The sequence below is a fragment of the Cajanus cajan genome, chromosome 6 (genome assembly GCF_000230855.2).
Source record: "Cajanus cajan strain Asha chromosome 6, NIPB_CcT2T_4, whole genome shotgun sequence".
Taxonomy (NCBI): Eukaryota; Viridiplantae; Streptophyta; class Magnoliopsida; order Fabales; family Fabaceae; genus Cajanus; species Cajanus cajan.
The window spans coordinates 55,076,206-55,092,170 of NC_138522.1; the positions used below are offsets into that span (position 1 = coordinate 55,076,206).

Here is a 15,965-nt window from a genome sequence, read left to right on the forward strand (position 1 = left end):
TGTCATCGCAAAACTTGGGAATTATTTTGACCAAGTCCCTCACACCCAAACAAATACATGACATGGTCACAATTATTTTATTTCTTAAAACATAGCATGAGTTCTACCAATCATTTTCTAGGGAAATACAATCCAGCTTCACCCGGTGGAGAAATTCTACCCAACTTTGTAACTAAAAAGTAAAGAGGAAGAAGAAGAATATATCCCAACTAGGTGTAGTAACAGATAATAATACTACTCCGTACTACTCATAACAGATAATGGTACCACCCTTTTTACATTTGGCTAATCAAAATGTTGTAGTACAAATGTACTACTACAACAAAAATTACAAAGTTAGCAACCTAATTAGCATAGCTGAACAAAGTTTGTGCCTAGTTGGACCACATATTTAGCCTAGAATAACAAAGAACTTGGTTAACCTTCACGTGCAGGTGCAGCACTTAGTAGTGACGTGGCCTACGATTGATGTTGATCCTGGGAGAACTAGACCTCACGGAGAAGACCCCATTCCAGATCTCAGTGAAAGCCCTGACAATAACCCCATGGTGATGCGGCGAATTCAGCTGCAGAAAACAGTTCAAAAGCTCTCTGAGATCTTGCTTCGAGTATATCTCGTTCTCCAATATCATTTGCAGCATCGAGTGTCTGAAATCCAGATAAGGGTCATCAGAGTCTTTCTCCACTGCCACGCCTTCTTTCCCTCCTATTCCCAAACCCCCCACACTCTTCACGTACGAATTATCTGAGTCAGAAAAGTGCGAGGAGTCAACGTAGGGAGAGAATGTGGTGTTGGTGTTGGTGTTGGTGGTGCTGGTGCTGTCACATTTGTCCTCACTCGATGAAGGGTTGAAATGTTTGTGGCTTTGGAAAGTGGGTTTTGGCTTTGGGTGGAACATGCGCCACAACACCTTCGGTCTTCTGAAGCTGCTGCAACCTAGTTTCACGGACACGGTGTTGAGAAGAAGCTTCTTTCTGGAACCAGACATGGGTGTGTTTCGTGAGTACTTAAGTTGCTAACATGAAAAAGAGAGAAAAGGTTGGGTTAGTCAAAGGAAGGTGTGTGGGTTTTTAATATATGGGATGAGGGGATGTTATTAATTGGGTTTGCATGTGACTTAGAGTTAAGAGGTCCCTACATGTACTTAATGGTTCTGGCTTGTCATCATGAACTTCATTTGACTAACTAAGCACTCATCTGGACCGCACATTTGTTTTGGGATAAAAATATGTTCGTCGAGGTATCTAGAACGATGGCCATCCGATCACATGCGTTCGGAATCAGAGCAATTTGAGTTTTGAGGCTTAGTTTCTTATCAGTAATTGGATATTCAAGTTGTTCATTTGTCTAGTTGTGAACTGAAATGCAGATGGGGGTGTATTAAAGAGACAAAATGCCTACTTAACAAAGCATTAAATAAGAGATTTGGGAGATCCATCTTGAACGACAGGCAAGTTGGAGCTGACATGACAGGGGATCAAGGATATACGGATTTGGGATAAATATGCATCTAGTTTAATATTTCTTGTGATATTTATTATTTAATTTCATCTCTTCCAAACTGTAACATTAGAGAAAAATAAATAAATCATATTTTTCGTATAACATTATTTAAAATATATTTTATAACATTACTTGTTTGCCTGTATTGCCACTTTTACCGCGGATAATGCATATTTATTATATACATAATACTAGTTATTGAGTTGAAAAACTCATTTTTTTTATCAATAAAAATTACAAAGAGGATAAGCTGTTTCACAAAAAAAAAATCAATTAGAATGCATAATTATCAAAATTAAGTATAAATTTTAAAAATTGAGACATTGAGTTGGGTTGATATCATTGGAAGTAAATCTTACTTTTTATCTTTAAAATATGCGGGTATATTCTATAAGAATGTATTTAATAAGTTATTTGATGAATTTATAAGTTGTTTTGATTAGTTTATATAATAATTTAATTAAAAAAAATTTAGGAACTAATAATTTATTTCCACAAATTAATTAAAATATCTTATAATTTATAAATTCTTAATTTTTTTCCTCTTTCCTTTTTTTTTTATTTTCAGTAATTTGCTTGAATTATTTTACACTTTTTAATTTAGAAGTCATTTTTTATGTTATTCTCTCTCCCTCTCTCTCATTATTAAGTAAATAATCATGTCATTTTATATTAATTAATTAACTTATCCGTTAATATTACTAAATATTTTTAATTCCATCAATTAGTTTGTAAACTTTAAAATTTTTAACTTCTACCTTAAAATTTATAGACTTTCAACTAATTTGTAATTTTTCAACCAATTTATAAGTTAATTTTACCATATTAAATCCTAAACTCGCCAAAACTAGTTTGGTCAAACCGAGCTAGTGAAATAGTAAAGTTTCGAACACCCTTGCCTTCGACCATTTTTTTCGGCCAAGTATGTATTATTCCTTAGAAGACAATTAAGACACTGTCCTTTCACAAACTATTACTATTTTGTTGTCGTGATTCACAATTTTAAAGTTGTAGTTGAACTAATATGTATAGGTCCAAATGAACGAAATTCAGACTTCTGAAGCATTTGGCCATTCGGCCTTGAATTTTATGTCAAGACCCACTTATATAAAACATAACCGTTGAGAAGAGAAGAGTATCCGTTTTAGGGTGCAGCCATATTCTAAGAAAGAAAAAACATTGTAGTTGGGTCGTTTCTGAATCTAGATTAACTCGCAGAATCAAATCTATTACTTTCCATTTATAAAATAATAATTTAAAATTTGCAATTCATCCTTGAAGGTAATTTTATCGCTTATTATCACATGCTCATCAATAAAAAGACCCTGTACCATTTATATATATAGAAATGAAAAAAAAAAAAAAGAAAATACGAATGAAATTAATAGTATTAATTATTAAACATCAACTATCTTATGTTATAAAATTAATTAGTTACAAGTTGCTCTGCATTAATTAGAATAGCTAGCGAGAATCGATCCACAAGTCTCTTATTGATTGATATTTTGGCATTAAAAAAAATTATATCGATTGATGTTTACAATTTTTAATGAAATAAGTAAAGTTCTATTCAAATTTTACCCCCTAAGAAGTACTATTGCCATGAAATACTTAATAATACATTTATAAAAATTAAGAAAGACCACGAATTTGATCATATTGAAACATGGATGAGAATAGCATCCTTTCGTCAACGGGTTAACAACACATTGGAGTTCAAAATAACTAATAAACTTCAATCCTACGAAAACTCCTTCCCTACCCAAAAATATACTTCACAACTAGGCCATCAAAGTTCCATGCTCATCACGAATGACGCCTCCACATGAGGATCTGCGACCTAAATCATTGACTAAGCCAATGATCATGTCGATGTTCGTTCACTGGTAGTAACTACTAATTAGCAAAACAAGGTTTTCAATATGTCCCAATTTCAATGTTAGAGTTGGCAGCCAGCAATCTCTTGTACTAGCAAAAGTCAAAACAAGAGCCAATCGTGTGCCCAACTTGCTGCGATTGGATGCTTGTTTAAAACCGGAAAAGCTGAGGTGAAAGTAAGCACTTACCATTTCTCAAAGGTTAAAGTTTTGGAAATTTATTGATCAATTAACTAAGGTACCGCAAATTACACTCATCATAAAAAAATACAACGAATTAAATACTGGTTACTTGTGAATGTAAACTCGGATTTACACTTTAAAAGCACTATAATTCGTGGTACGTTACAATCAATAGCATGCATGAAGATACTGGAATCATTAGGGAACCCTCTGCTTATATTAAGAAAAAAATTAAAAACCACATCGGTATTCACGGGACAGTTACATGCTTTATGCTTATTTAGATTAACGTTTCGGATACACTCGTGATTTCAGTGATCCTCATCACCTATTTTACCTTTGTCATTGATGACACTGTCTTCATTATTATAATTCACACTTTCTTGAGATTTTTTTTTGTCAATATTAAACTACGCATATACTATTGGAAAGGAAAATTGACACGAAATATAATAACACGAGTCCAGAAGCAAAAGCTTTTCCACAGCAGTTGAGAACGTTAATCAGAGTATAATTTCTGATTGTATGTACGCCAAAAAAAAATGTTAAGACAAACAGTAGAAAAATAATCTTCAAATATCAACCAAAAACCTATCCTTAATTTAAAAAATAAAAATTGATACCAGCTCGGATTACAATTCTTTTTCCCCAAAACAATTAGAGGACAAATACTTATCTTAACTCTAATCAAACGAAAATTGGAACCCTCCACTCCTAGTCTTTTAAAGCTCAACTTTGGTGGAGTTGGAAGGGTAGTAAAGGGTAGCCTTGATAATCACATCCAAGGTACCGACTTGCCCAGCCTCACAGAAATGTGATGATTTAGGAGTCAATTTGCCCAACCTGACACTAAAACTTTTTGATGGAAATACAACTGACAATTAAAAAAAACATTTATAAAAAAGGACAAGCAAAAATTGAAAAAGATCCTATATATAAAGATAACGATAATAATATGGGCAGATCCTAAATTCGAATTTTTTTTGCCGTTATTGTAATATTTATGGATGAAAAAAATAACTTTTCATAAAAACAAAAGTCTTATTTATAATTAAATCACTATTAAAATGATATTCTTGAGAAGAAAAGGTTTAAAAAATTTGATAAAATATATTTAATCAGCATTTATCTTTCCCAAGAATTATATTGTCATTCCCAACAAAATCTAATTCTCACTCTCTGTCACACACACAACCCAAAAGCATGCTAACCCATTGGGCCATGTTAATTTGTCAGCTCAGTCCAGCCCAACATAGAATACAGTTGGCAATTGTTTAGTTTTTCAATCCGGGAGATGAGTGGTACAAAGGACATGTTTGGAAACATGTTAGGTTAAACGTAACTCACGTTTTTTCTAATTCATCAGCATAGTTGCTTTGTCATTTGGAACATGGGAATGTATGAAAGTCCATTTTAAAATATTGAAACGTAAAACCAAACATGCTAAAAGTCATAGAAAGCAGTTGGCCATTGTTTACTTTGTGCTACTGGAAGATGAGTGCTACCAAGTCATAGAATACAGTACACACGCGTACACACATATATAATATATAAGCATGCTAACCCATTGGGCCATGTTAATTTATCAGCTTAGTCCAGCCCCAATATAGAATAAGGTTGGCAATTATTTACTTTTTATAACTGGGAGATGAGCGGTACAAAGTCATAGAATGCAGTTGGCGATTGTTTACTTTGTGCTACTGGAAGACGGGTGCTACTAAATCATAGAATACAGTTGGGGATGTTAAAACTGTTAAATGCACTAGAAGCATTGATAAATAAATGAAACTAAGATTTATTCAGCTATCATTGTTTCAAATTTATTAGTGGTTTAATCCTTTCTTTGATTAACTTAGAAAACCCGCATAACACAAATGAATGGCAAAAGAGTCGGACCTTATTGGTTTGTAAAAGCCGTCTGATTTTTTATCAAGTTTGCCACATGCTGAGCCACCCATAATGAGCCAGCCTCAGTGCAACAGAAACCATGGGTGTGGTTTTCTCGTTCAATAGATATGGCAATACCGGGAATCTGCTTTGAAATCTGTAACCAGAAGAAACCATAACTTAAGCCATTAAAATCACTCAATGTTCCACAATTGAGGAAGAATTTGTGATATTCCAAGTCCATTTAGGATGTAGCACACATACATAAGCTGCATGCTAAAACCAGTATTAAGAAATTATCACCAAAATTACTTGATAGCATCACAAACAATAATATCTACTTATCTATTTTCTCACAAGTATAAAACATTTTACTAGAATGTCTATACTGTAGACTGTAGTAGACATTCTTGACAGCATCACAAACGAGAATATCTACTTATCTATCTTCTCACAAGTATAAAACATTTTACTTAGAATGTCTATACTGTAGACATTGGATGCCACTCCTAGAACAAGAAAGTTGATATAAAGTAAACCAAAAGACCCCCCCCCCCCCCGAAATAGCCAACTTAGTCCACTTTCTGTGGGCAGCTGGCTGTTAGGTTTTAGTTTCTTTCAGCAGTCCATTTTATTTTATTTTTTTTAAGCTACAGATGAGATAGCCCATTGCTTTGAAATGTCAAAGAGAATGAGAGAAAAGAGGTTGCTTCAGGTATATCTTAAAAGCCATGTTACAATATAATCTATTTTATTTTGCTATACTGTTTATCACAATACCTATTGTCTAAAACACATATCAAGAAAAATATGTAAATTTAATATCAGACAGAGAAATAAAGGACTACTGAAGGTTAAATTAAGTATCATATTTTTATGATCAAGGTATTGCAATTTTTCACCTCAGTTTGATATACTTTTTTCTTGAGGTGCAAATCTTAATCTCATACCTTCAAATGATGCAAAAGCTTCGTAATTAAAATTAATAATAAGATACCTCCTCAAGCAAATGAAGTGGGCCCCAGTGATCATCAACACCAAATAAAAATGCCAATTGAGCTTTCCTTTCTCTAATAAATGTCCAATCTGGTGCCTCTGAAAGCTAGCAGCATATGGACGTGATTATCAATTCAGAATTTCAGATTAACATTGTATAATATAATCTTTGTAAATTTTTGTCCAAACTTCAAAATAGGAGATGCATCCCGGTTGCTTGGTCACCCAGTTACAAGAAGGTTGATTAGAAAGCTCATAGGCCCACCATCCTCATAATATAGTTCCAATCAAAGATGAAGAAATCCACAATTTTTGAAAGAGAATCTTGCCCCTTTAGAGGACTTCTTAGGACTTAAACACGAGGAGTCTAACTCAAAAGACTAGTTCATTAAGTAGGTGAGTCTCCTGACATATGCATTACATCAAACATTTTATACCACTCAATGTAGGACTCCTAATAGAGGATAACTAAATGTACATGTTAGATGTTATGCATATCTGGCAGACCAAGCACCAAGCAGCTATAAGTGTTAAGAGCCTACTTAGAAACTTCAGCGATGAATTTAGAGCATATCAAGTGCAAGTGTTTGATTTTAAATGGAAATAAAATAACATCATGGATAAATAATGTCATATTTAGATGAAAAAGAAGTGAAACAGCTTTATTACAATAAAAGGTGAAAGGTATATACGTAGATAGGAAGCATTGTTACCTTTCTGAATTCAGTCATGGCCATATAGAGGACATTCCGCATGGTATGGTACTGTGAATTATTAAGGGTAGAATTAATACCAAAAAAAAGGTGCAGACCAAAGCACAGCAAAAATCTGTAAGTCGGTATCAATTAAATGTAGATATTTTTGCATTGATATTCCTAATATAAGTAAAGGGATCAATAAGAAAGACCAAAAGAAAAGGAACTAAACTACAAGTTTAATGTGACTTATAATTGAAGTCTTCTTTGAACAGTAAAGCTAACCTGTGACAAGTGAGAACATGCAGCCTCAACTGCATTGGCTGACCATGATTTCCCAAGGGATTTTCTGACAATAAATCTCACAGCCTGGACAGGTAACAATCCTAATGATGCTATCAGGTAACTAAGAGCAGCAGCTAGAACTTGGGATCTGAAACCCCATGTACCATCATTAGTCATTTCAAATAAACTAGTCTAAGATATTCAAAAGAAAATTAGCAGTACTAAGCTTTCATGCTAAATATTTAGCAATAATAAATAGATAATTATCATATTTTTAAGTTATCTGAAATTTAGGTTCAGATCAAACTTTAAAAATTGTTTGTGTGTAAATTGATCCCATGAGGCATGAAACAGAGAGAACCACACAAAATTGTGATATCTAAGCTCATAACGTCACACTATTAGTTCATGTCTTTGTCATCTCTAACAAAGTAGGCAATGTGTAAGGTGTTTGACTTGCGGAAGAGGATGAGACTTACTTTGCAATTTTTCCAATAACTAACTGTGTTGTTGAGTGCGGGTTTAATGTCAAAAATGGATAAAGTCCAACACAATATTTCACCTACAGAGCCCAGGAGAAAATGCAAGTGGACAATTTACGAAGATCAGAAGTGTCAGACAGATGGCATGATGTGCTAACAATTAATTAAATAAGAACTGTTCCCATCACCTTCTCTAGAGACTTCTTGAACAATTCAATAGATATGTATGAACCAATAGAATGCCCAACCTGGACAGAAAATTCTAAATTAGCTACCAAAATTTCATTTCAGTAAATGAAATTAAACTTTTCTATATGCAGGTGCAACACAACTTTCAGATGATTATTTTCACTACAAGAATTTCATCAAATCCTCTTGCAATAAGATCACTGGTTTCCCAAATTGATAGCCATATATATTATGAAAAATCAGATAACAATTGCTTGCAAATAACTTTAGCTGAGAAATAGACTCAAATTGATTCATTTATGACCACAGTATCTCTAATATCATCCTTATTGTCAAAGGGGAAGGGAGACTGACTAAAGTAACATGTCATAGACTCACAGCAAGAAATATATCCTGATACGACACTATTAACCAGACTATAATATCACGAATTATCTTTCTTTAACAGAGATCATAACAAATTTATTTCTCCATGCACATTAGAAACCCCACACACTTTCTTTTTTTCTATTTTAATCTTCATATTAAATGTCACTCCTATATAGTATGGTGAACATAATATATTTGCGCAAGAAGATGCCAGCACACCTTGCTCTGACATCTGTTGCATTGCAGAATAAGTATAGTGGCAGGTGAGTACAAAATAAACAAAGTATTTGCACCAAAATTTTAAATGTCAAAACCCCATCATTAAAAAAGGAGAAAAGATTTCAATCTTGTACTATTACATGAGTTATGACTACAATTTCGAAAAGATAAGGATTTTTTTGTCAGTATGCAGCTACTTGGTGTTTTAGTACATACAACTCTGCAAATCAAAAGGACATTGGAAAAGAATAGTGGAGGTGACATATAAAAGAACCCACCAGTAATATAGGAACCTCAGTATTTTGCAATTCCTCTCTGATGAAATCAATCTACAAACACACAAGAAAAGTGGAGACTTAGACTACTACCACACATCAATACACTGTTAAAGTAAAATTATCCGAATCAAGAAAGAAAAATGTCAATCATAGAAGCATGGAAGTTTAACAAATGAAAAATGTAAACTTGAAAAGAGAGATTGAGAAAGGAATGCATGTGGCTTAAATATGACAAAATCTAAAAATGCTAACACAAGCCTGCATGTGACATACTAGAAACAATTCCATGATAATAATGTTTTTTATAATTAATAGTTGTGCACACTACAAAACGAAATGAAAGTTTAAATACTCAATTCTGCCACAGTTTTCATACCATTCAACATTACATTAGATAAATCTATAATGTTTCACAGAAATTCCAAAAAAAATGAAAGACTTCAAAGTTACTCCAATTCAATAATTTACTCATTCTTCTGTTGTATAAATCGAAGGGGAAGGGGAGGACTCCCATTGTAAAGCAGAACAAGTACAACCAATTTGTAAATGAATATCAAAATAAACCATTAATCGGTCTCTCTTACACTAAAACCAGCCAATGATCCGTTAAGACAAAAATAGTACGCATTACATTACCTTATGATCGATTTGTTCTTGTAGAGAAAACATGCGCCCATGTTCCAAGTTCTAGAAACAAAACTGTGTAAGAGACATTCTAATGCACCCATCCACCAACGCAAATCGAACCAAAACAAAATACACGTACCTTTCTTGAGTGAGAAACATGGCCAATAGCTGCCAGGTCACAGAAAAACATGACTAGTGAGCATAATTGTTAACCAAAAATCCACATGATAAGTAACAGGAAAGAAAGAGATGTCATTACTTGCCTGTAATAGACGCAGTTCCCTCCAGAAGCTCATATAGAAATTCCACAAAGTCCTTGTAGAATAAAATAACACCTGCAACAACCAAAAATACCAAAAGCCACAACTAAAACAACCATAACATGGAAACATAAGCACGCGCATACACACACACTCGAGGCCACACCTGGGTTTCCAGGAACAAACAGAACATGCAGAGTAGGAGCATCAGCTCGAATCTCCAATATTTCAGAAGTGTAACTAAGCAAAAAAAAGGCAAATAAATGATGAAATGAATAAATAAATTTGTTCTCAAATTCAAGGTTCGAGATAAATCTGTAGAGATTAGGTTACGTACCTTGACACGTTGCATAATCGAAAATTAGCACGCCTTCTAGGTTTGACAAGCAAATTATTGTCCGCATTCATGTTCTTACTGAAACACTTGGCACTAAACCTTGTCCTATTAGGAATAAAAATTGCTTGTGAAACGTATTAAAATTTGAGGGAAGCCTTGCATATCATATCCTAATGAAAATGCAACAGAAATGCACATATGTGAGGCAATAACTGTGAAGTTTGTGTGCCAAATTTTTGTAGGCACTGGAAACAGAAAATGAAAGCAATAAGCATGCAGCGCAAAGGTGTGGCAATGGAAGAGAAGGTACCTGAACGTGGGAAGAGGGAACAACAAAGTCAAAGAGTGAGAGAGGGATCGACCACTACAACAAACGAGGCGAGGAAGCATTTCAGTGCATTCTTTACATAATTGCTACAGTTATCTAATTAGTTTAGTTTTTATATTTTGGTACACTGGAAAATGAAAATTACTTTAGTTACACCTACACGTGTAAAACTGGACACCCGCGACTGCCAAAGTTTCTAATTAAATGGGCCCAAGCCCAACCCCTTTTATCTCAGACCGATTACAAAATAGTACAAATTTATAATTCCCTTCCTAAAAATTTAATTTATCATCAAATTTATTTATTCTTTTATATTATCAAGTTAATTATTTTGTATAACGACTAAATATTTTATTTCTAAAACATAATGATACTTTAATTTTTTTAAGAACTGGTTTGATGATAAAATAAATGAAAAATAATTAGAGTGACGTTCTAAATATGTTAAAGACGAATTTAGTTACTAAAAATTTTAAATAATTAATTTAGTCGCTTAAAATTTCAAATGGTTAATATAGTGACATGAAATTTTAGAAAATCAATTTGAGGGTTTACTCTTTTTATAATGAATGCTATACTTTATAATGTTTTATTATTATTTTGTATAAAAAAAATGTACTTAAACAATTTAATAATTTAAAATTAAACAAAATATTTAAAGTTTATTCGCATGCTATAATTAGAAATATTAGAAAAATTTATACCGAGAATAAATGTATAACCTTGTATATGAGGCTCATGCGCCAATGTAAAAATAAATAATTAATTGATTAAAAGTAGACTCACTCCATTTAATCGACATTTTATATATTAGGAATATGTACCTAATTTATAAATTTGATTTTTATCTATAAGATCGAACTTAATATCAAGAATTTTAGCGCTCAAACATTCTATTTAACCAAGTTAGACTTTATAAGTAATTTATAAATTTAGTGTATGACTCGATTTCTCATTTTGTATACACTATTTTAATGTCTTAATAAGCATGGGAGTTTCATCAAGTAATAGTGGTTTTCATTTAATAAAGTTATATCTACAACTTCATATTTTTAATGTATTTTAAATTTATAGTAGTATATAAAGAAGATACACTATTTTTTTTTCATTTTTTTAAAAGACGTTTATATTTCTATGATTCTATCTTATATTTTATTTTTGTACCATCTAGGTAAAAATCCGACTAAGTGTACCGTCTAGATAAAAACCCGACTAGGGGACCGTCTAGGTAAAAATCCGACTAAGTGTACCGTCTAGGTAAAAATCCGACTAGTGTACCGTCTAGGTAAAAATCTGACTGATCTCTACTCGGTCATAATCCGACCTGTCTGCTCTGCAGGGGTAACTCAGCCAAAATCCGGTCTAACTCTCCCACATAGATACTGTTCCGATATCAGGGATAAGATCCCATCTTTAATGACAAGATATTCTCCAAATATTAACGGTTAAGGAAATCTCTTGATCCTCGGGGCCCAAGTGGCCCATGAACGACATACCATAAAACCCAAAACCCTAGAGTTGAGAAGGCAGATTACACTTTTGAATGCTCTGGCTTCGCGACTTGACCTAGAGGAAACCCTAGTTCGTCCCGTGGCCGGAACATTTTGGCGCCCACCGTGGGGCTACGGTGAAACTTTTCCTTACGCCCCAAGAAACACAAAAACCTACGCCCTATCATGGCGAGAGGCGGCAACAACAACAATTCACAACCCCCTACCATGGAAGAGATGATGGCCATGATCAATGGCCTACGAGAGGAGAATGCGCGTTCCAGGGAGAGAGAAGAAGCTATTCAACGCGAGAATGAGGAGATTAGGAGTAGGGCGGATGAGATGCAGGCCAGAATAGCGGCTAGTACCAAGACTGTGGAGGAGGATGTTATGCTGGAGGTCCCTAGAGACTTTCGACCATTTTCGGAAGCCATAGAGGCTGAGATCATCCCCAGGGATCATCGGATTCCTCAGGTCGAAGCTTTTGATGGAACGCAGGATCCCAGCCAGCACTTGACAGATTTCCGGGCTCAAATGCTGATATGTGGTGGAGGCATGGAGGTCCGCTGTAAGCTATTCATGGGCACCCTCAAAAAGGCTGCACTTGATTGGTTTAGCGGCTTACCTGATCGGTCAATCACTGATTTCGACGTGTTCAGCAGGCTGTTCATGGCACAGTTCGCCGCCAATAAAAAGAAGTCGCCGATCACGTCGGACCTGTTTGATCTCAAGCAGCAGCAGGAAGAGTCGTTGAAGGACTTCCTGCAAAGATTCAACGAGGTTGCTTTGAGGATAGCGTCTCTAGATGATAAGATGGCTGTTATCGCGTTCCAAAAGGGATTGAGGTCGGGAGCCTTCGACATTGCGCTGGAAAGAGCAAGTTGTCAGACAATGTCGGAAGTGCGAGCCTTTGCGCTGAGTCACATTAAGACGGAGGAGGGGCAGATCAGCAAGAGAGCAGCAGAAAACCGAGAGGGCGGAAATAACAACAAGGAAGGTAACAAGCATCTCCGGCCACGGTCGGATTGGAATAAGCGACATGATCGTTACAATACTAAAGAGGGTAACTACAGGAAGGCAGATTATGTCTCCAGGTCAGGGGCCGAATTGACACGTAATAGTGAGGAAGAAAAATTTACTGCACTTAATGTCCCCAGATGTCACGTATTGCATGATGTGAGCAGCGCATCACTTTTCGAGTTTCCCGCACCGACTGACAGACAGCTGGGACCTCTCAAATCCGAGTGGTGCGAGTTTCATCGAACCCACGGACACGCGACCGAGAGTTGTTTTGTTTTGGGTAGGCAGATTGAACGCCTTATCAAGGAGGGCCGTTTGAAGAAGTTTATTGCCGGAAAGCAGGATGAGGGCTCGTCCGACAGACGACGCAGGCCGGGAGGAGAAGACACCGGGAGAGGAAGGCGTGAAGGGAGATCTCCACCGAGAGATTCCCCGCAAAAAACTACGGAAGCTCACCAGCGGGCTGTCCATGGAGACTTCAACACCAATGCAGGGGGATTTGCGGGAGGAGGACCGACTTCAGCAGCTCGGAAGAGATACTCTCGGTCAGTTTTATCGGTCTCGGATTGGGTGAAGCCCTCTCGGCCACCCATCACGTTCTCAGACGCCGACTTCGATGGGGTATCTCCCCACGAGGACGACCCCATAGTCGTCTCAGTAATCGTCATTGGGTATAATGTAAAACGAGTATTAGTGGACCAAGGCAGTTCAGCGGATATAATGTTTTGGGAAGCTTTCGTCGGCATGAAGATTCCAACTGATCGCCTCATGCCGTATGCAGGTACGTTGGTCAGTTTTGCAGGTGATCAGGTAATAGCCAGGGGATACGCCGACTTGGAGACAACGTTCGGCCAGGGGGACAACATGAAGACTGTCACTATCCGATACCTGGTAGTGAACGCTCAATCATCCTACAGCATACTAGTCGGTCGGCCGACACTAAACAAGTTGGGAGCGGTCGTCTCCACGCCCCATTTAAAGCTGAAATATCCTTTGCCCAACAGAAAGGTGGGCGTCGTCTGTGTCGATCAAGAGGTGGCGAGAAAATGTTACGAAGACAGTTTGAGGGCGAGGCGACACCTATATGTGACGCAGGTTGATCAGGGTGTTCAGTCAATTGAGTTGGATCCGAGAGTGAGTCACTTTGATACCCGACCAGCCCCAGCGGAGGACATAAAGGAGGTTACCCTGGCCGAGGGGAAAGCCGTCAAGATTGGTGTATCTCTAAGTAAGGAAGACGAGGAAGGCTTAGTCCCATAAACATTTGTACTAGGTGCACTCTTTTCCTAACTCAGTATTTTGTCCCCGTAAAAATGAGAGGGGTTTTTGCTGAGAAGGTTTTTAATGAGGCACCACCCATTCAATTCCTAATGAATGTCATTTCAATTATTTTGTTTTCACGACTTATAACATGTGTCATTTTTTAGGCATCGAAGAACTCGTGATTGACCGGTTGGATTCCGACTGGGCGAGTATAGAACTCGTGATTGATCGGATGAATTCCGGCGGGGCGAGTATAAGCAACTCGAAGAACTCGTGATTGATCGGTTGGATTCCGACTGGGCGAGTATAGAACTCGTGATTGATCGGATGAAATCCGGCGGGGCGAGTATAAGCAACTCGAAGAACTCGTGATTGACCGGTTGGATTCCGACTGGGCGAGTATAGAACTCGTGATTGATCGGATGAATTCCGGCGGGGCGAGTATAAGCAACTCGAAGAACTCGTGATTGACCGGTTGGATTCCGACTGGGCGAGTATAGAACTCGTGATTGATCGGATGAAATCCGGCGGGGCTAGTATAAGCAACTCGAAGAACTCGTGATTGACCGGTTGGATTCCGACTGGGTGAGTATAGAACTCGTGATTGATCGGATGAAATCCGGCGGGGCGAGTATAAGCAACTCGAAGAACTCGTGATTGACCGGTTGGATTCTGACTGGGCGAGTATAGAACTCGTGATTGATCGGATGAATTCCGGCGGCGCGAGTATAAAAAATCGAAAGACTCGTCACTGATCGGTAAAAATCTGACGGTGTGAACAAAATCCAACCGTTTCAATTATATGATCGGATTTTGGATGACAATGTTGCTAAACATCCTTGAGGACTCGGCAACCAGCCGATTACTTTCGATTGTGCAACTCGGCACTGAGCCGATTACTTTTAATTAGGCGAATCCGCATTTAGCCGATTGCTTACACTCCCACCTTTACGTCTTTGGACAGAAAACAGAATTTGGGCGACTAGCTTCGATTTGACAACTCCATCTTTAACTTAAAAAAGTTTATTTTTTTCACTCATCGTATTCAGTTGGCGTATGACCGATCACTTGGTCAATTTCCTTTGTGAAGAAAGTTTTAAGCACGAAGTTTTGAATCGCCAAGTAGCCGATCACTTGATTCAAACATGACTTTTAACTTAGAAAGTTTTACACATATTCTTTCTTACTCGGCATTAGGACGAGACCTTGTTCAAAACCTTCAAATTTTAACTTAGAACCTTGTTGGGTCTCTCAGAAATTAAAATCGGAATTTGCCCGATTGCGTACGGTTCAAAACCTCTTAATTTTAACTTGGAATCTTTTTGTTTCTTGGAGATGGTAATCGGAAATGGAGGTGGTATTTGGAATTTAGCCGATTCGTCATGGTTCAAAACCTTCAAATCTGAACTTAGAATAATATATATTTTTTTTCTTACTCGAAATTTGGGCGAGGCATGATCCAAATGTCACTTTGAACTTAGAATAATCATATTCTTTTTTCTTGATCGGATTCTAGGCGAGACCTCTTCAAACGTCACGTTCAAATTAAAATAATCATATTTCTTTTTTCTTTAGTCGGAATATTGCCGATTACACTTTCAGTTAGAAAAAGTTTCACATCTTTAGTCGGAATTCGGCCGATTATACCCTTCAGTCTCATTTTATGTTGACTTTTT

At 36.5% G+C, this 15,965-nt stretch overlaps 3 protein-coding genes across 11 annotated transcripts; 1 reads left to right on the forward strand and 2 right to left on the reverse strand.

Annotated features, from left to right (window-relative positions):
- Positions 1-201: 201 nt before the first annotated feature.
- LOC109813994 (uncharacterized) lies at positions 202-1,503 on the reverse strand. The gene has a single exon (XM_020378306.3). The coding sequence runs from the start codon at positions 987-989 to the stop codon at positions 444-446; it is 546 nt and encodes a 181-aa protein (XP_020233895.2). The 5' UTR covers positions 990-1,503; the 3' UTR covers positions 202-443.
- A 1,609-nt stretch (positions 1,504-3,112) lies between these two features.
- LOC109813957 (alpha/beta-Hydrolases superfamily protein) lies at positions 3,113-10,656 on the reverse strand. Of its 9 annotated transcripts, none has more exons than XM_083077668.1 (14): positions 10,499-10,656; positions 10,189-10,293; positions 10,018-10,091; positions 9,855-9,926; positions 9,731-9,759; positions 9,601-9,651; positions 8,965-9,015; positions 8,098-8,157; positions 7,907-7,989; positions 7,428-7,575; positions 7,161-7,211; positions 6,449-6,546; positions 5,461-5,608; positions 3,113-3,387 (listed from the first exon to the last, which is right to left on the reverse strand). In XM_083077668.1, exons 1-13 carry the CDS (start codon positions 10,576-10,578, stop codon positions 5,494-5,496), a joined length of 1,017 nt encoding a protein of 338 aa, XP_082933794.1. In that variant the 5' UTR covers positions 10,579-10,656; the 3' UTR covers positions 3,113-3,387; positions 5,461-5,493. The 9 variants fall into 9 exon arrangements, with proteins under 9 accessions (XP_082933794.1, XP_082933790.1, XP_082933793.1 ...); XM_083077664.1 differs by having other exon boundaries at positions 6,449-6,553; XM_083077667.1 differs by lacking the exon at positions 3,113-3,387 and adding an exon at positions 4,031-4,407.
- A 1,536-nt stretch (positions 10,657-12,192) lies between these two features.
- Positions 12,193-14,286, forward strand: LOC145958771 (uncharacterized). The gene has a single exon (XM_083076312.1). It carries the CDS (start codon positions 12,193-12,195, stop codon positions 14,284-14,286), a length of 2,094 nt encoding a protein of 697 aa, XP_082932438.1.
- Positions 14,287-15,965: the final 1,679 nt, after the last annotated feature.